Consider the following 20,441-nt stretch of genomic DNA (forward strand, 5'->3'; position numbering starts at 1 on the left):
CAGAGCATCACCCTCTTCACGGAGCATCACCCTCTCCACGGAGCGTCACCCTCTCCACGGAGCGTCACCCTCTCCACGGAGCGTCACCCTCTTCACGGAGCGACACCCTCTCCACGGAGCATCACCCTCTTCACGGAGCGTCACCCTCTCCACGGAGCGTCACCCTCTCCACGGAGCGACACCCTCTCCACGGAGCGTCACCCTCTCCACGGAGCGTCACCCTCTCCACGGAGCGTCACCCTCTCCACGGAGCGTCACCCTCTCCACGGAGCGTCACCCTCTCCACGGAGCGTCACCCTCTCCACGGAGCGACACCCTCTCCACGGAGCGTCACCCTCTCCACGGAGCGTCACCCTCATTTTTTTTCCGATAGTAACAACACTGATCATTTTAAATCGGGGTAGCCTAATGAAGGACACCTATTGGCCCGGCTCATTCCACTCAGCTGTTGCACACCTTTCGCTTTGAAACGAATTATATAGGAAGTGTTTCAGGAAGTAGTTTGCAAAGGGTCCAAAGCCAACGCCACACCATGACGTCACAACACGCCGTAGTGTCTCCTCTCGCGGTGGATCCTTTAAATTCAATGTCAGCGCGAGCTCTAGAGGCCAACCCGCGTGACCAGAAGGAAGAGCAACCTGCCTGCATTCTTTGTTAAACCGCTAGAGGGCGCAGTGTGCTGCAGGACATTCTGCATCTCCTATCTCCTACCTCCTAACCGAGGAATCCTAAGAGCATTACATCACAACCATGTGCAGAGATATCCTTCAATTGTAGGTTTGCATCGGGCCTAAAGGTCAAGTGAGGCAAAGGGTGTTTTAATCTTGTAATTTGGTTCAACATTTCACCTTTTGACCCTTTATAGATCTGTTTTGATGAAGCACCTGTTTGCTTTAGCAACTTAAAATGTGCACAGGTCGCACTGGAAAGATGACGACGAAGCTCGATATTAAAATCACATTCATAAGAGCGGAGCAGTCCGATTGGTCCACACAATACTTCACCTCATTGCCAATTCGCTTATGTGATGAAAGAAGTCACATTCATCTTCGATTTTAGAAATAACTGGATGCACATTTGACTAAAATCCAGCAGGAAAAAGGAATCCTCGCTTCTCTTCCTTCCACGATGGTTCAGAGTTCATGAAACATCAATGTGGCTTAATAATAAAAAATAAAAAATAAACCACAACCTTAAATCATAGCAATTAAGTCCAATTACATATTTAAATGTTGTGGATTTGCTCTTTAGAAGCCCCGACGCGTGCGCTACCGCTCCCGGCCGCTAGAGGCCGCTGCTCGCCCCTCGGCGCGCAGCGGCGGCGGCGGCGGCACGCAGCGGCAGTCCGGTCACAGGCTGCAGCGCGTCGGCATCTCCAGCAGCTCCGCTCCGCGTGTTCCCGGTGGTTCCCGGTCGGATTCATTCACAGCTCTTCACCTCTTTTCCAGTCTGTCCATCCAGCTGTTTTCATTCCCTCCTTCCATCCATCCGGGGATCTGCGTGCGGGAAGATCATCTTTTTAAATCACTTGTTTGGTTTGTTTTGTTTTTGAATCCCTCTCCGTCTCATCCACCGGGAGATCCGTCTGCATTCAGCGGCCGCGGGTGAGTTCCCTGTCAGCGTGTCTTCCTGCGAGGTGTCGCGGACACTGTCCGACCTCCGATCGAGACCCGGAGGAGACCGAAAGGAAGGTCACGACCTGTGACACCTGACGTGTTTTAGTGTGCACGTGACTTCAAATGAACGTTTATTCATCTCGACATTCAGCTGTTTCCTCACTGCTCTTTGGTTTTGATGTATTTATCAGATGAAACACAAGTTACGAGTTGGATGAATCTTTCCAGTCACTCACTTTCACACACTGTTTGTTTCTGTGACGCAACCACCACAAAGTGCAGCTCCAGTCGGATCTTCAGGGACCTCACGACCCCCCCCCCCCCCCCCCGGGCCCCCCGGAGCGCCTCGCGCGCGGCATTGGCATTCAAGAGCCGCTCGCAGTGTTGCGTAATAACGCGCATCGCAATAGGACTCAGGGTCAGGGACTCGAACCGGGGACTCCCAGACCTCGACAACAATATGTTGTTGTTGTTGTTGTGTATTTTATTCAGTCAATCAAATCAAATAATTCCCTTGAAAACCAAAAAGGAGTTGACCATTCTTACATCCATTTCAATATTATTCCATAGTTGGACTCCTACAACAGAAACACATCTTCTTGTAATCCCTTTTTTAGCCTTTTGTTCAGTAAACTTACAAACATCTCAAATCATATTCACACTCATGTATTGAAAAGGTGTAGGAAGTAACTAAGTACATGTACTCAGTACTCTCCTCCTGGAGGAGCCGAGGCTCTCGTACTTTTCTTCTTCGGCTGCTCGCAACTTCAATTTCAAAATCAAGATTTTACAAGTAAAATATACAATCATTAAAAAAAGACAATGCCGTTAAAACACAAGCAAAGGTGTCCTATAACGGGTCGTAAAAGACTTAAAGGTAAACTTTGAAGGGATGCCTCGTGAAGCTTTGGATGCTAGTAGCGCCACGGAATCAGAACGTTTGATTGGTTCACAGGAAGTCAACTATGCACATACTTCTGTTATTTAAACTTTGAACTTGAGACTTTAACTTGCTTCAACAGTATATTCTACGTTGAGGTATTTGTGCGCGCTTCTCAAGTAAAGGATGGATGAACATCACAGAGGAGCTTCAGGAGGACAGACACCTGGTGATGAGGGGTCAGATCAGAGAGAGCCCCCCCCCCCCCCCCGATGATGAGAGGCCTGCAGCCTCCGTATAGCCGTGCGGTGCAGCGGGTCTCCTCCCACGGGTCGGGCCTGTAACCACCACCATGTTTCACTTCTCAGGGTAACAGTGACAGGAAACACACACACACACACACACATTACACCCGTGTCCACGTGGCTGTGGGGGGGGGGGTCCTCTGACGGGCCGTCACGGCGTGTCGGCGTCACGCTGAGCGCCGGATTCTCTCCGCATAAGTTTTTGCCCGTGGCCACTGATTCGTTGGGAGTGCGTCACCGTGACGACAGCGTACATCGTCCTGGAGACCGGTTGAAATTATTCATTCTTTTATTTTTTTTTGCAGTAGTCTGACTCATTTCAATGAAAGAGGAGTGAGACGACTGAGGTGTGTGTGTGTGAGAGAGAGAGAGAGAGAGAGAGAGAGAGAGAGAGAGAGGGAGAGAGGGGTGGGCAAAATGTGAAGATAAAGAATGACTGTGTGTGTGTGTGTGCTCACGCTTATACGCATGAGATGTATCAATAAGCCAAAGCGGTTTCCGGCCCCTTGTTCCTCCTCTCCTCCGCCCTGGTTCCTCCACCCTTGCTCCTCCTCTCCTCCGCCCCTTATTCCTCCTTTCCTCCGCCCTTGTTCCTCCTCTCCTCCGCCCTTGTTCCTCCTCTCCTCCGCCCTTGTTCCTCCTCTCCTCCACCCTTGTTCCTCCTCTCCTCCGCCCTTGTTCCTCCTCTCCTCCACCCTTGTTCCTCCTCTCCTCCGCCCTTGTTCCTCCTCTCCTCCGCCCTTGTTCCTCCTCTCCTCCACCCTTGTTCCTCCTCTCCTCCGCCCTGGTTCCTCCTCTCCTCCGCCCTGGTTCCTCCGCCCTTGTTCCTCCTCTCCTCCACCCTTGTTCCTCCTCTCCTCCGCCCTTGTTCCTCCGCCCTGGTTCCTCCGCCCTTGTTCCTCCGGCCTGGTTCCTCCGCCCTTGTTCCTCCGGCCTGGTTCCTCCGCCCTTGTTCCTCCTTCCTTGTTCCTCCGCCCTGGTTCCTCCGCCCTTGTTCCTCCGCCCTGGTTCCTCCGCCCTTGTTCCTCCTCCCTTGTTCCTCCGCCCTTGTTCCTCCGCCCTGGTTCCTCCGCCCTTGTTCCTCCGCCCTGGTTCCTCCGCCCTTGTTCCTCCGCCCTTGTTCCTCCGCCCTGGTTCCTCCGCCCTTGTTCCTCCGCCCTTGTTCCTCCGCCCTGGTTCCTCCGCCCTGGTTCCTCCACCCTTGCTCCTCCTCTCCTCCGCCCTGGTTCCTCCGCCCTTGCTCCTCCTCTCCTCCGCCCTTGTTCCTCCTCTCCTCCGCCCTGGTTCCTCCGCCCTTGCTCCTCCTCTCCTCCGCCCTTGCTCCTCCTCTCCTCCGCCCTTGTTCCTCCGCCCTGGTTCCTCCGCCCTTGCTCCTCCTCTCCTCCGCCCTGGTTCCTCCGCCCTTGTTCCTCCGCCCTGGTTCCTCCGCCCTTGCTCCTCCTCTCCTCCGCCCTTGTTCCTCCGCCCTGGTTCCTCCGCCCTTGCTCCTCCTCTCCTCCGCCCTGGTTCCTCCGCCCTTGCTCCTCCTCTCCTCCGCCCTGGTTCCTCCTCTCCTCCGCCCTGGTTCCTCCGCCCTTGCTCCTCCTCTCCTCCGCCCTTGTTCCTCCTCTCCTCCGCTCTTGTTCCTCCTCTCCTCCGCCCTTGTTCCTCCGCCCTGGTTCCTCTGCCCTTGTTCCTCCTCTCCTCCGCCCTGGTTCCTCCGCCCTTGCTCCTCCTCTCCTCCGCCCCTTATTCCTCCTTTCCTCCAGACCATGTGACCAGTCGACGAGCGTTGGCTGAGTGGTTCAGGATCCAACATGAAGGGAACACTCACACGACCGGAGGCTGAACACGAAGCTGCAGCCGGCGAGGAGGCAAGGAGGCGAGGAGGCAAGGAGGCGAGGAGAGGCAGCGAGCCATCTCTCTGATGGTTGTGAAATCTGCTTTCCGACACGTTTCATCCCGTACCAACAAAACAACAAAGTGTTGGACTATTTCTTGGCAGCGGCGCTCATGAAGCTCCCGGCGCGGCGCGAACACATCGAGCTCGCCGGCTGCCGACTGGACGGCTTTGTATTTAACGTATACAGGCCACGCCCCCGTCGGCATCGTTGGGAAACCTTGGAAACGAACTGCGCCCCCGTCTCTGGAGCGTCAACATGGCGGCCCCCCATGTGGCCCTTGACCCCAGAGAAGGGTCAACTTAAACCAACGCCACGCTGGCTTTCATGCATTTTACATTAATACGATCTTTAATGTTGAAAATACACAGATGCTTTCCCGTATGGCGTCCGTCTGAATACACCCGCATTCCCCCTCCTTTTTTCAGCGCCTGTCTCTTTAAGCCCCGCCTCCCGTTAAAGCCCAGTCCGCTCTGATTGGATGACGGGAACAATATGGCGCACCTTTGTAGAGGTAGTCCTCGAGCTCGGTGCACACGCCTTAAAACACGCTGAAGAAAAAACCTCAAACTCGACCAGAAAGAGGGAACACAATGTTCTAGTTGCCCCCCCCCCCTGGAATTTCTCAATAATCATGAAAATAACAATATTCAAAGACGCCGACGGCTGCGTCGATGGCTCCTGCTGAGAGAGAGAGAGAGAGAGAGGGATGGTTGACCCCTGCCTGAGCCGCCCAGTGGCACACAGCGCTCCTTATATGGGCGTGTTGGTATAAAAAGGGGAAAAGGAGGTTAGCTCAACCTCTGGAGAGCTGCAGCGCACGAGCTAGCAAAGTGCTGGAGGTGTGCCACGTCTTCATAACTTGGACCGGGTGAAGCCGGCGAACACGTCTCTGGCACCGACACACACACACACACACACACACACACACACACGCGCGTTGCTCAGCTTTCATTGAATCAGGCTGAACGTCTGGTTTCGGTTTTTTTATCCTCTTTTTTTCTTTCTACTGGCTGGTTTCTGGTTTCCACCGACGGAGACGGAGGACGAGGAGACGCTCTCAGCCTGAGCTCAGACTGAGGGCTTTAGTCACACGATGCAATCCATCGATGTGGGAATCCCTTTTCACTTTGAGTTCCCCCCGTGACAAGAGATGGATTATGTGAGGAAACTAGAAGAGGAACTGAAACGGGGCTCTTGGCAGATGATGGACATCAGGCTCCGAATGGCGTGAATTCAGTTTAACAACATTTAACGGCAAGAAGTTAAACAAACAATGGAGGCTCAGGGTCGTGGTTTCCGTGGTGATCCGGCTCAACAGGAAGCAGCCTGAAGGACCCGGGTCAAGACCAAAGAGAACCATGTTCCCCCAGTCCAGAGTCTTCGTCCTAGAATCAGCCAATCAGCTCCTCTCAAAGGGAGTTCAGCCTCTAACACCTTCCTGTTGGATAAAAGCCCCGCTATCAAAATGGAGGGGTCAAAGGTCACGACCCCCGGGTCAAAACGTCACTTCCAATCAAGTATTTTCACAATAAAAGTCCCGTCTGTTATTGTCCTCATTAAAGTCACTTCACGGCTTCAACCGGCTTCAACAATCTGAAATACTGACTAACATTCACTCTCATGAACATACATTAATTCTGGCAATTTCCATCTGCATAGAGTAAACAGTCCCCCTATGCTTCATAACACATTCATATAATAATATTCTCCCTAATATTTCCTATTATAATATCTTTCTATATGTATTAATTTAAAGCTCAAGACTACAGAATCAAAATAAGCTATAACAACCTAACAAAATAAAACTCCATTCCACCGTGAATAGAAACCCAAACACAAGTCCGTCACAGCGTTTCCGTGACGATCATTCCATTTGATACGACGGAGTGGATGAAGAGTTGGTAGTCGGCATATTCCACCATCCAGACCTCCACCATCCATCAGCAGATGGATCCATGCCGTCTCATAGGCTCCGATGGATAATCATATCTTTATGAATGTTTGATTTTTCTGTTGTATTTTTTTAAATGGCTGATTCTTGGAGCCCAGGCTCTGTTGTTTAATGTGATGTGCAACATTAATAAATGTGCTCGTGTCTTATAGCAATAAAGACCCCAGACCCCCTCGGGGGTCTCCGGTGTTCAAAAGGTTAAATCGATAAAGATTTAGAACATTCTTCTCTGTCGTCAGCTACTCCGCTCTATCACTGGATGACAGAAAAAGTCACACCATTTTTTTACTGTCGTGTTTATTCTAAATCTTTTCAATTTATTATATATTTTTATTTATTTAATCAGCGTTTTAAAATATTTTTTTTCACGATGTATTCATAACGCATCCGTCTCTCGTGGACGAGGTAGCATTGTTCCACGGGGTTTTCATGAATGCCTCGTCTCCTGAGGACATCATGAGCGTGCTTTGAGTTCTACATATTCAAGGCCACAATGACATCTCCATAGACAAAGATAACAACATGTAGGACCCAACAGAAGCCCACGCGGGCTCTGACGCGCCTGCTCATGGCCGCCCTCCAGCTGGAGGACACTGGTGGACGGCGTGGGAGCTAAAGGAGCAACGCGGCCGAGAGGAAAACATCGAACACATGGAGCTCAGAGGATGAACCATCAGCTCCACTCTGACTCGTGTCCTCCGTGTGTCCCAGATGCTGAGAGGATGGCCGGCTGACCTCGGGGATCACTGACCGGTCCGCTGATCTTCGCCGCCATGGCCAAAAGCCCGGAGGTGAAGCTGGCCGTCTTCGGCAGAGCGGGGGTGGGGAAGTCAGGTAAACCGCCGGAGGAAAGAGTTCCAGGAGTTTTCACCTTGTGTCCGACCCTCATTCACAGGTTCTGTTGAAGATACGAGGCTTTCAATAAAAGCTACACTCTATCTACATTATAGCTACAAACTATCTACATTCTATCTACATTATAGCTACAAACTATCTACATTCTATCTACATTCTATCTACATTTTAGCTACATTCTATCTACATTCTAGCTATATTCTATCTACATTCTATCTACAGTCTAGCTATATTCTATTTACATTCTAGCTACATTCTATCTACATTCTATCTACATTCTATCTACATTCTATTTACATTCTATCTACATTCTATCTACGTTTTAGCTACATTCTATCTACATTCTAGCTACATTCTATCTATATTCTATCTACATTCTATCTACATTCTATCTACATTCTATCTACATTCTATCTACATTCTATTTACATTCTATCTACATTCTATCTACGTTTTAGCTACATTCTATCTACATTCTATCTATATTCTATCTACATTCTATCTACATTCTAGCTATATTCTATCTACATTCTAGCTACATTCTATCTACATTCTATCTACATTCTATCTACATTCTAGCTACATTCTATCTACATTCTAGCTACATTCTATCTACATTCTATCTACATTCTATCTACATTCTAGCTACATTCTATCTACATTCTAGCTACATTCTATCTACATTCTATCTACATTCTATCTACATTCTATTTACATTCTATCTACATTCTATCTACATTTTAGCTACATTCTATCTACATTCTATCTACATTCTATCTACATTCTAGCTACATTCTATCTACATTCTATCTACATTCTATCTACATTCTATCTACATTCTAGCTACATTCTATCTATATTCTATCTACATTCTATCTACATTCTATCTACATTCTATTTACATTCTATCTACATTCTATCTATGTTTTAGCTACATTCTATCTACATTCTAGCTACATTCTATCTATATTCGATCTATATTCTATCTACATTCTAGCTACATTCTATCTACATTCTAGCTATATTCTAGCTACATTCTATCTACATTCTATTTACATTCTATCTACATTCTATCTACTACATTCTATCTACATTCTATCTAAATTCTATCTACATTCTATCTACATTCTATCTACATTTGATCTACATTCTATCTACATTCTAGCTTTTCTATCTACATTCTAGTTACATTATATCTACATTCTAGCTTTTCTATCTACATTCTATCTAAATTCTATCTACATTCTAGCTACAATCTATCTACATTCTAGTTACATTATATCTACATTCTAGCTTTTCTATCTACATTCTACCTACATTCTTACGGCTCTACCGTGCTACTATCTGAAAGGTGAACCGTGGATGTTGTGTTTCATGGTGTGTTTCACACCTTGTGTGCGTCTCAGCGTGACGTCTGCTTTCTAATGTTTTCCACGACGACTCCTGGTGCTTTTTGTTTGTCAGCGGTACGGGAGGAGGTTGTTTTCTGGCCCCCGCTCCCCACGGATTAGTCAGTTGAGTCATTATCATCTGGTTTTTCGGCATTCCTCTGTAACCTCGGCCTCAGCCCCGTGTTTGTTCTCCGGTAGCAGAGACAATAACACGGACCACATGTTTTCTCCTTGCCGGCCGCGAATCAAGACGGATCGCTTCTGCGTAGCAATCAGATGTTGGAAAACATGCCTGGAGATCTCCTCCACGTCGAAAAAGGAGGCCATTACAATGCCTGAGGAGGTCAACTCAAGTGCTGCTCTGAAAAGTAGAAAGACTGCAGAGTTCATCCCCGTCAGCTGGGAGGAGGGTGGCTGTAATGAAGCCTGTCACTCTGCAGTGCAGAACATGTTCCCTCAAACCAGTTTGTTATTTGCTTTCCGGAAAATTGCCTTTGTGAATGGTTCACTGCAGTCCAGCCCATTCTCTTATTTAAAACACAGCCACGCAGCAGGACAGTCGTCAGTGTTGTCGCCTCTGACGCTGTAGCCCCGGTGATGCCTTCAACAATGAGCGGCTCTCATCTCAACACACCCACGGATGCTAATGAATCAGCCTTTAATGAGCAAACCTCGGGCCGGACACCCCCACTTCATGCACAATATCACATTGTTTTTGTTCTTCAACCTTCTGGTGTGTTGGACTGAGCACTGGTCCGTGGTTCATGCGTCTCTATTTACAGTACTTTCAATGATGAAACATGCCCGGTATCTAATAGCAGAGGACCTACCACCTAGATGACCAGTATCTAATGCCAGAGGACCTACCACCTAGATGACCAGTATCTAATACCAGAGGACCTACCACCTAGATGACCAGTATCTAATACCAGAGGACCTACCTAGCTACATTCTATCTACTTTATATCTACATTCTATAAATTGTAGATAGAAAGTAGCTATAGCTACATTCTATCTACATCCTAGCTACACTCTAGCCACTGCCTCTTTGGAAACAATCTTGATCGTCCAGCAGTGTTTCCATCGTGACCTTGGACAGCGGTTCGCGTGCATGTGAGTTATTGCTCACGTGATGCCGATGTTTCCTATTTCAGTTGGAGTTCAGCGTCTATATCTTTTCTTTAGTGGCGATCATTCACGTCCAGAAGCTGTTTGCTCCCCTGCTGGGTGGAAAGAATGTGTTCCTGACGAGCAGGAGCAGAGCTGCTGGGGGCCTTGGCGTCGTTGACGGGGCCCTTCGTGATGGTCTGACCTGGACTCCTGCGGAGTCATCCAGACCCAATAAAGAGCAGAGCGTAACTCAAGCTGGATGTCCTGGCACTCTGCAGCCTTTTTGGTTTATTGACTCAGCAGAGGGAAACCGGGGTCAGGACATCAGATACATTTGTCCAATTTACTGCACCGCCAACTTGGTCCCTGCTTAACACACAGACCAAGTAAATAAAATAGTCACCGGGCAAGGTTTTGAGAAGTTAATACTCCAATGACTGTCTGTAATACTTTTATCTTCCTCTTATTACTGACGCATATAAGAGGAAAAACAAAGCAGCAAATGGTTCAAGAGCAGAGAGACTCGATGTCTCTCTTTCCCTCCGGTGAGTTCAATAAACAGCGACTCCAAACGGAGGTAAAATGAGGGTGGATAGTGGACTTGCATTCACAACGGGGACGGAGACACTCCCACTGAACGGCAACGCCCTGACTCACTCAAACACACTGCACGTGTTTCCTTGAGGCCGAACCAAGATGGTGTAATATGTGCAATCATTCAAGAGAGTACAAACTAAGTAAAAACGTGCAGCACTTGTGAGTCACTCCCCTGGCTTTTATCAAACGTTATGAAGAAAACCCGGCTTTTTTTTAATAGTTTTGCGTAAAAACTCTGGCACGCGTTCACATATCGAGACGGTTGGACGCTCTCGCTCCCCGAACATTCTCAGCCTGTCTGACGGCCAGAAAGCAGAACGATAACAACGGAGCGGGCCAACATGTGTCGGCCTCGGAAACACTGTCGTTTACCACCTCGGACGGCGAGGAGGGAGACCGTGAATCAGCCTCGTGTCGGCCTGGAGCACGATGTCATCCGGAGGGCAAAGACACAGAAACAAACAGGGCCGGACGGACTGACAAGCTACTGCGCTGGAGAGAGACGCTGCTAGAAATCACCAAAGGCTGCGTGGTGTGGACAGTTGGTCTGCAGTTCCTCTGCTCACCACTTCTTACTGGTCACTTCACTGTGTTAGCTGATAGGGGTACGTGAAGGTCCTCTAGGGGTACGTGAAGGCCCTCTAGGGGTACGTGAAGATCCTCTAGGGGTACGTGAAGGCCCTCTAGGGGTATGTGAAGGTCCTCTAGGGGTAGGTGAAGGCCCTCTAGGGGTACGTGAAGGCCCTCTAGGGGTAGGTGAAGGCCCTCTAGGGGTACGTGAAGGCCCTCTAGGGGTACGTGAAGATCCTCTAGGGGTACGTGAAGGCCCTCTAGGGGTACGTGAAGGCCCTCTAGAGGTAGGTGAAGGCCCTCTAGGGGTACATGAAGGTCCTCTAGGGGTACGTGAAGGCCCTCTGGGGTGCGTGAAGATCCTCTGGGGTGCGTGAAGGCCCTCTAGGGGTGCGTGAAGGCCCTCTGGGGGTGCGTGAAGGTCCTCTGGGGTGCGTGAAGGCCCTCTGGGGTGCGTGAAGATCCTCTGGGGGTGCGTGAAGGCCCTCTAGGGTGCGTGAAGGCCCTCTAGAGGTAGGTGAAGGCCCTCTAGGGGTGCGTGAAGGTCCTCTAGGGGTACGTGAAGGCCCTCTAGAGGTACATGAAGGTCCTCTAGGGGTACGTGAAGGCCCTCTAGAGGTAGGTGAAGGCCCTCTAGGGGTACGTGAAGGTCCTCTAGGGGTACGTGAAGGCCCTCTAGGGGTACATGAAGGTCCTCTAGGGGTACGTGAAGGCCCTCTAGAGGTAGGTGAAGGCCCTCTAGGGGTACGTGAAGATCCTCTAGGGGTACGTGAAGATCCTCTAGGGGTACGTGAAGGCCCTCTAGGGGTACATGAAGGCCCTCTAGGGAGTGCGTGAAGGCCCTCTAGGGGTACGTGAAGATCCTCTAGGGGTACGTGAAGGCCCTCTAGGGGTACATGAAGGTCCTCTAGGGGTACGTGAAGGCCCTCTAGGGGTACGTGAAGATCCTCTAGGGGTACGTGAAGGCCCTCTAGGGGTACGTGAAGGCCCTCTAGGGGTACGTGAAGGCCTTTTAGGGGGTAGGTGAAGGCCCTCTAGGGGTAGGTGAAGGTCCTCTATGGGTACGTGAAGGCCCTCTAGGGGTGCGTGAAGGCCCTCTAGGGGTAGGTGAAGGCCCTCTAGGGGTACGTGAAGGCCCTCTAGGGGTACGTGAAGGCCCTCTAGGGGTACGTGAAGGCCTTTTAGGGGGTAGGTGAAGGCCCTCTAGGGGTAGGTGAAGGCCCTCTAGGGGTAGGTGAAGGTCCTCTAGGGGTACGTGAAGGCCCTCTAGGGAACAGTTTCCGGAGGAAGCCAAAGACATATTATTAATAATATAATATTAGATTAGACTAAAGACTCAGATGTGTGACAATGACTTTTCCACAAATGGTGACCAAGTCATGCAGATTATTTCCCTTATTTCAATATTTAAAATTGGACATAATCGTAGTGCATTAGGAGCTATAAGTCAATGAAGGCGATACAGCAGCTCTCTAAATGTTTTTTGGTCAATATTACATCACGACTTTGAGATCGTCCTCCCGCTGAAACGAGGCCGGTCGATCCTCGACACTCAGACCGCCGTTTGCTTCCAAAACCAACTTCCCGCGTTGCCTTCTGGAGGAAATGAAAGCCCCGGAAAGTAATCACATAACATCCATCAGGGCTCTCAGTGCGCAGAGCTCCCTCGCTCTGCACCAGGCGGGGGGGCAATTAGCGGGCGGCGGGGGGCCGTGAAGCCGGCGGCCTGCTCAGACTCTCGGTGATTACACGCCGGGAGCCGGTGAGAAAGCGATGACTCATCCAAGGCATTATGCTGCCGCACGAGGGCTGCAATCAGAGGTAGAGTTGACTCTGTTAGATATGAGATCCCAAAAGGTTCACGAGTGGCTTTCAGAGCAACCACAGGGGGGGGGAGGGGTCCTTAAGTGACTTTTACGTAGCGATTAGCGGCGCGTTGCGTAAGGTTTCACTTGAAGCTTTGTTCTCGGCGTTTTTGTTCCGTCTGCGTCGAGTTGGGACTCGTCTTGCCGCCGCGTGGCTGAGGTCAGGTACGAGCCGTGTACATGAGAGATCAGAGGCTCTCATCCTTTTTTTGAGTTATGTTCCCCAAGTGAAATATCTTTTTCAGTCGAGTTCCCCCTGACCAGTGCAAAGCATTTTGGGTAGAAAAAAAGATTGAAGACGTCAACGTAATCTGACGCTCCTCATCGGGGGAGCTCAACGCTTCCAGCGCCTTTGGACCTCAAGAGCTCTGAGGCTTCTCTAGACTGTCAAGAGAACATGAATTCCCTCTTTCTCCCTTCTCCACTTCCTCCTCTCTTTTGGCCTCACCTCACCTCACACACACACACACATGAAACGATGTATTTGGAGGGGAGCTGCTGGTAGCCAATGTCCTGCGCCTCTATCAGTATAAATACCAGCAAATTAATCAGACGTCCCCGGACACACACAGACGCAGGCGGACCCATAAAGGGAGATGACTCCACGCAGGAAGCCGGGCTTCTCCATTCGGGTTGCGTCTATTTCTTCCGTTCCAATTATTTTTAGCGCACGCCTCCGACTCTCCTCGGCCTCCGCATATCGTCCGTTTGTCCGTCCTCGGTCCGGCGCTGAGTCACCGTTGGTTATTGTCCTCGTTGCTTTAGAAACCTTACCGCCTGGAGATTAGCAGCACTTTAAAAATTCATAATAGATCCACTAAGTGTTTTTTTTCTTCCTATTGCTTCCGAATGCCCCGTTATCAGCCAGGGCCACTCTCGTCCTCTGGTTGATTCGTCACTGTTCACTCCCACCTCAAACACTCTTTTCTCTCAGTTATGCAAATTTCCGCCTTCCTGATAATAATCCTCTCCAAACTTTATAATGAAGCTTTATTCTGAATGCATTCATTCATGCCACATGTCGCAGTCTCAGTCCGCATGACAACAAACACAACCAGCACAGATCTGTCCTTGAATGAAAAAAATTGTGACAATAGAATGAAATACTTCCTACCCACTTTATAAGAAGCTAATATCAATGTTTTAATCAGATTTGAATGGCGGAAATTATCTTAGAAAGGGTAAAAAAATAAAAAAAATAAAAAAGTAAAGTGTTTAAAAGACGATGTTAAAGTCTCCTCTATCTCGTCGTATAAAAAGCTACGAGACTCGACAGCCTTCATGGAGGAAGTGTGTTCCCCACTTGTTTCCCGTGCGTGATCCCAGTGGAGATCTCTCTCTCTCTCTGGAGCCTCTCAGATGGTTCCCGATGAGTAGCGCCGCGGTCGGTATCGTTCGGGACTAAATTAAAGGGATGAACGCGGCGCTAGAATGCGCACGCCCTTCCCGCTCGAACCCCGCAGACCGCAAAGGGGGCGGTCCTTCAGCATCCTCCGGGGATGTGAAATCAAAGGTTTCACATGGCGTCCCTGGAGAAGGACTCTCTCGCTCTCTCTCTCTCTCTCTCTCTCTCTCTCTCTCTCTCTCTCTCTTTCTCTTTGTGTGCTGGGGGAGCGAGTTGTGTTCAAGCTGTTGGGGTGTTGGACACTCGCGGCGCAGCACGGCTTCTCAGAGGGGGAACGGACCCCTTTGAGGACGACAGGTTCAGTCCAGCTCCAGTAGTTTGTGAGACGCAGCTCTCGTGGTGTTTTGGTGTCAGTCGAGCTGTCAATGGTCTTCTAACCACCACGATAAACCTCCCGAAAAAAACTAATCGCTATCCTTGTAATAACACAGTAATTACGTTACATCAGAGCAAAATCAGTTTCTCTATGGTGCGTGTACATTCTGTTGTCTATGCCCTGAGGTCAAATAGTCCATTTCCCGGAGAGGGAAGACAAATAATTACCTCAGTCAAGTCAAATCTCCGAGGACGTCACTGTAGTTATGAATGAAAGAACGCGAGGACTCACAGTACCGGACTCTCGACATTCAAATGAGCCTAAAAACTCATTTGATTACACCAATTATCTTGTGAGAGGGCCAGTCATCACCAAGGTACACATGGGATCTATTTGCACGGCCTCATGTCATATTTCACTGAGAGCGACATCGGCATTCATTTTGAGTCATATTTCTGGTAATCTGACAGATATAAATCCAATATTCTCTCTATTCCCTCTATTTCTAGCTCTGGTTTTGTTTCCAGCAAATATTTGGCACCAGGTGGTGAACATTGTGTTTTCAAGAGCTGATTCTGCTGAAGAATAATTGAATAAACACCAATTAAAGGGGTGAATTGAAACGTCTGTAAGACCAAAACGATGAGCTGAGAGACGCTAAAATGCTCCGTGAAGCAGCAGTTCAGACGAGCAGTTCAGACACTCCATCAGTATCACACGTCTTTAATAAGACACGCGTGTGTTTACGTAGAAGGAAACACGATTAGCAGCTCGTCTAATTACACGGCTCCGGATCGCAGCCAACCCCCGAGCATTAGGGATGGACAGAGGGACCTCTTTACGAGCTCAGGAGACTAAAACACTGCTGCTTACGGCTCAATTGCAGCGTGATTTATGAGGAGAACTTGGGCGGGCAGCCATCTTTTGACGGAGAGAATGTGTTTACTGCACAACCTTTGGATGGTTGGCCGTCTGCCAGCCGCAGACTGGAAGCTGCTCACGCTGATATTGAGAGTGATGGATTCATTTCCATCGCTGATCACAGCAGCTCAAGTGGTAATTTTCTAGCGGTTGGGATATTAGATGGAAATTTGTACCTGCGGGATGAAAAGGGGTTCATAGAAAACCTCTTAGCTATTGTCAAGGGTTGTTCATTTAAAATATGTGGTTCATTGTTTAGAAAGATAGGCCTAATTATGAATCATCCCATGGCTAATGGCGACTCAAACATGGCAACACATGGAAAGCTGGCCAATTATTCTCCAAACCCTCGGTTACGAATGAGTTCAGGAATGTCGACGAATAGGGATGAGCCTTGCCAATGATTGGCCAGCTGTAATATGATCTGGTGAACAAGAGCGATGATGACGTCTCTTGACGTATTACTGGTTTCGTAACCCCCCCCCCCCCCCCATCGATGCATGTTTTCCGATCAGCTTGAACACTAAACAGCTGCATCGAGTTGCATTTTTTCAATTCCCATCTGGGTCACATGGATAATCAAATTCCTGAGTCGTAACTAAGCATCATAGAAATAAATGACTCTCGGCAAACGAGAGGGAAGCAGATAGCTAATGGCTCAATTAAACATTAGCTAAGCCCCTCCCCTTTTAGTTACTGTTGCTAAGACTACAGTTTATGACCAAGGTTTGAAAGAGATAGACACCAGCAGGTGTTTCTAACAGACGAGTATTTGAGAGGACGACTGTCATCAGCTTTACTATTGCTAACTAGCTAATTAAGCTAACGTAAGTTTTTTTAATGTTTACAGCCGACTCATTTTAAAAGGGTACACTTGTAAAAGGGGTTTGAAGAAGTGCTTGGTGGCCAGATGGCCTTGCATGTTGCATGTTTTAACAAGACAAACAATATAACTCAGACGTGATACCTTGCCTCAGTTATCTATATCGATACTGAAACGATACCACGTCAAAAAACCAGGAACATATCTGAATAATAAAGAACATGGAGTCGTTTTTATCAATGCCATTTGGTCTGTGTAGGTTGTTACTTGTTTTGACAGATTAAATTAAATTCAGGGGGATCAGCAGGGCCATGACAGGAGGCATCAGAACCAGCAGGTCCAATGGACCCTATGAGACGTGAAGTCACCACGACTCCACGGAGGAAGTACAGTTAATAATGTGTGATGGAGAGATGAAAATTCATCCATAAGGAGAGAGAGAAAAGGAGAGAGGAGCTCAGTGTATCCTAAGCGTCCATAAGGAGAGAGGAGAGGATAGAGGAGCTCAGTGTATCCTAAGCGTCCATAAGGAGAGAGGAGAGGAGAGAGGAGCTCAGTGTATCCTAAACGTCCATAAGGAGAGAGGAGAGGAGAGAGGAGCTCAGTGTATCCTAAACGTCCATAAGGAGAGAGGAGAGGAGCTCAGTGTATCCTAAGCGTCCATAAGGAGAGAGGAGAGGAGAGAGGAGCTCAGTGTATCCTAAACATCCATAAGGAGAGGAGAGAGGAGAGAGGAGCTCAGTGTATCCTAAGCGTCCATAAGGAGAGAGGAGAGAGGAGCTCAGTGTATCCTAAGCGTCCTTAAGGAGAGAGGAGAGAGGAGCTCAGTGTATCCTAAGCGTCCATAAGGAGAGAGGAGAGGAGAGAGGTGCTCAGTGTATCCTAAGCGTCCATAAGGAGAGAGGAGAGGAGAGAGGAGCTCAGTGTATCCTAAACGTCCATAAGGAGAGAGGAGCTCAGTGTCTCCTAAGCGTCCATAAGGAGAGAGGAGAGGAGAGAGGAGCTCAGTGTATCCTAAACGTCCATAAGGAGAGAGGAGCTCAGTGTCTCCTAAGCGTCCATAAGGAGAGAGGAGAGGAGAGAGGAGCTCAGTGTATCCTAAGCGTCCATAAGGAGAGAGGAGAGGAGAGAGGAGCTCAGTGTCTCCTAAGCGTCCTTAAGGAGAGAGGAGAGAGGAGCTCAGTGTATTCTAAACGTCCATAAGGAGAGAGGAGAGAGGAGCTCAGTGTCTCCTAAGCATCCATAAGGAGAGAGGAGAGGAGAGAGGAGCTCAGTGTATCCTAAGCGTCCATAAGGAGAGAGGAGAGAGAGGCTCAGTGTCTCCTAAGCGTCCATAAGGAGAGAGGAGAGGAGAGGAGCTCAGTGTCTCCTAAGCGTCCATAAGGAGAGAGGAGAGGAGAGAGGAGCTCAGTGTCTCCTAAGCGTCCTTAAGGAGAGAGGAGAGAGGAGCTCAGTGTCTCCTCTCGTCCCCTCAGCCTCTCAGCCTATAGCAGCGTCTCTAGTCTGGACCAGGTGGACCTGGTTCTGGTCTCACTATCAGAGGAAAGTCTTCAGTCTCCATGAGGCGACTATCTGCCTCCAGGACTGAAGAGGAGGAAGGAAGAGGAATGTTGCCACCACGAAAGCTGCCACATGAATATGAGACGTGAAGAAGTGTCTCAGGGTCGTCGTGCCGACCCTCCGGTAGTTCGCACTGTTAGCTCACGCAACTCTGTCGCCACGGACTCAACCGTTGCCATGTGGAGAGCCATGTGGAGGCAATCAATATAGTTTGAGTTCAACGTTGAGAACTTTTAAGGACCAGAACTAATAAAATGCCTCTTTAATACCGTTTATAACGGCAGTGTCATGACATACTTTCTAGTATCGCCCCACACTGCAGTGTAGAGCACAACCGTCCTTGTATTACAGGTAAAAACAATATGATTAGATTCTGTATTTGCCAACACTACATTTGGACTTTTATAGTTGCAAGAGAAAAGGCTTTTAGAATATGGATTAACCGACGTGTTTGTCAAACATACCACGATCTAAAGGGGGGGTGCTAGACTGTCTACGTTAGCATGTCATGCTAACAATTGAAGCCACTTTGGAGAAGAGAAACACCATTTAACTAAATGACATTTCACATGAAACCATTCCTGACACAAAGATAAACTCCCTCACCGAGCCCACTCAAAGTGAAGTATTTGTTGGTGACTGGCCCAGACGGTTTGGCCATCGCTCATGGCAGACGACACGTTTACTGTTGCCTTGTGTGTTATTGTTACTCTGCTCACTTTAGACTTCCCACATCCCTTCTTAAAGGGGATTGGATCAACCTTAGAATAAATATGAATGGAGCCTGATTAGCGATCTGTAATCGGATCTGGAAAGAGGCAGAGATGATAAGATGTCTGACTTGATCTCATTTATATTTGGCAGTAGACAGATTTAATATTTCCCCTGGCACTGTGGGGGCTCCACATAATTCCTCATCCTGGAACATCTCGTTTTTGTCTTATCCCGCCGTTCCAGAGAGGCTCGCTGTTGGTGGTTGGCGACACAGACGTCTCCCCCAGGGAGAGACTGGTGGTGAGAGGACCGCTGTGGGAACGCTCCGAGACTGGGAACAGTGGCCTGGCCTGCAGTTTAGGAAGTGCTTTTGTAGCTAATCTGTTATTATTGGCTTTTGAAACAAACGTATCTGTGTGTGTGTGAAGCACGGCCATACAGCGGTGGTTCTCTAACTTCTTGTGTCACGAACACTTTGGAGGAAGAAAAATGTTCACGCCCCATCGCCCCGACAAAATGGTCTACGTTGACTTATTATTGTAAAAACTTTTTGTGACTCCTCCCATCTGTGCTTTTTCAAATAATAGAATAAAGAAAATTGCAATCACTTCCAAGCAAACCAAATGTACAATCATTTTGTTATAACAATTTAAATACAGTTATATATGAGCAAAAAAGCACAAAGGCAAAGAAATAGCACACTGGCACAAGAATTAACCCGTTATGCTCTGGATATCTTTTCAAGATAATAACAATAAGTAATACCATGAGTAATACCATGAGTAAAACCATGAGTAATACCATCAGTAATACCATGAGTAACACCATGAGTAATACCATAAGGAATACCAGAAGGAATACCATAAGGATTACCATACATAATACCATGAGTAATACCATTACTAATACCACGAGTAATACCACAAGTAATACCATGAGTAATACATTGAATGCTTCCGTTCACATGATGAAGGCAGTTACACGAGGTGTGAAATGAAGTATTCTACTCGTATCGGAGGTTAACAAAGGCTGCTCTCTTTTCCATGAGTACATTTCTTGTGGTGCGGAGTGAAGCAGGAGATACAGTTCGCTCTAATGAGGGGGGCTTCACACCCCGTGGGCTTGTTCCCGTCCACCTGGAGTCCAGAAACCACACGGAGTCACCTCAGCGGGACATTTGGTTCGGAAAGAAAGGGAAATGTGGTTCACCGCTGAAGGCGAAAAGCAACAACAACGGGGTCACAACGGGCTCTTTCAAGGGTAGGGAGGGAAATAAAAGAAAAATAAGCTGTGTGTAGGAAAAGACCTCCATGACACGCTGCGTTGAAGCCATTCCGCAGAGAAAGTGGCGTAACGTGGTGACGGGAAGGACACGTCGTGACTGACGCTTCAGATGTGCGAGGGACACATGGAAACCTATTTAGCAGCGCGTTAACATCATCAAACGCCGAGAACAAAGACGGGCTGGAGTTGTTTAGGGTTTCGGGGAAGAGCGGGGCGGCGGCGCTGTGGCACATGAGAGGCTTCCTTATCGGCCGCTGCCGTGGCTAATTATGAGTGAAAGAAAACATACACACACTTCAAAAGTCAACGCTGCAGCCAGTCACTCAGGTCTGTAGCGAGTCACTTAGGCCTGTAGCGAGTCACTTAGGCCTGTAGCGAGTCACTTAGGCCTGTAG

General features: G+C 48.6%; 1 protein-coding gene across 1 annotated transcript in view; it reads left to right on the forward strand.

Moving 5' to 3' along the window:
• Positions 1 to 1,325: 1,325 nt before the first annotated feature.
• Positions 1,326 to 20,441, forward strand: part of rerg (RAS-like, estrogen-regulated, growth inhibitor) — a 32,630-nt gene continuing 13,514 nt past the window's right edge. The window contains exons 1-2 of the mRNA XM_056425143.1: positions 1,326 to 1,604; positions 7,347 to 7,469. Coding sequence (XP_056281118.1) covers positions 7,409 to 7,469 — 61 coding nt within the window. The 5' untranslated portion in view covers positions 1,326 to 1,604; positions 7,347 to 7,408. The remainder of the gene's footprint in view (positions 1,605 to 7,346; positions 7,470 to 20,441) is intronic.

Source organism: Pseudoliparis swirei, chromosome 10 (genome assembly GCF_029220125.1).
Source record: "Pseudoliparis swirei isolate HS2019 ecotype Mariana Trench chromosome 10, NWPU_hadal_v1, whole genome shotgun sequence".
NCBI lineage: Eukaryota > Metazoa > Chordata > Actinopteri > Perciformes > Liparidae > Pseudoliparis > Pseudoliparis swirei.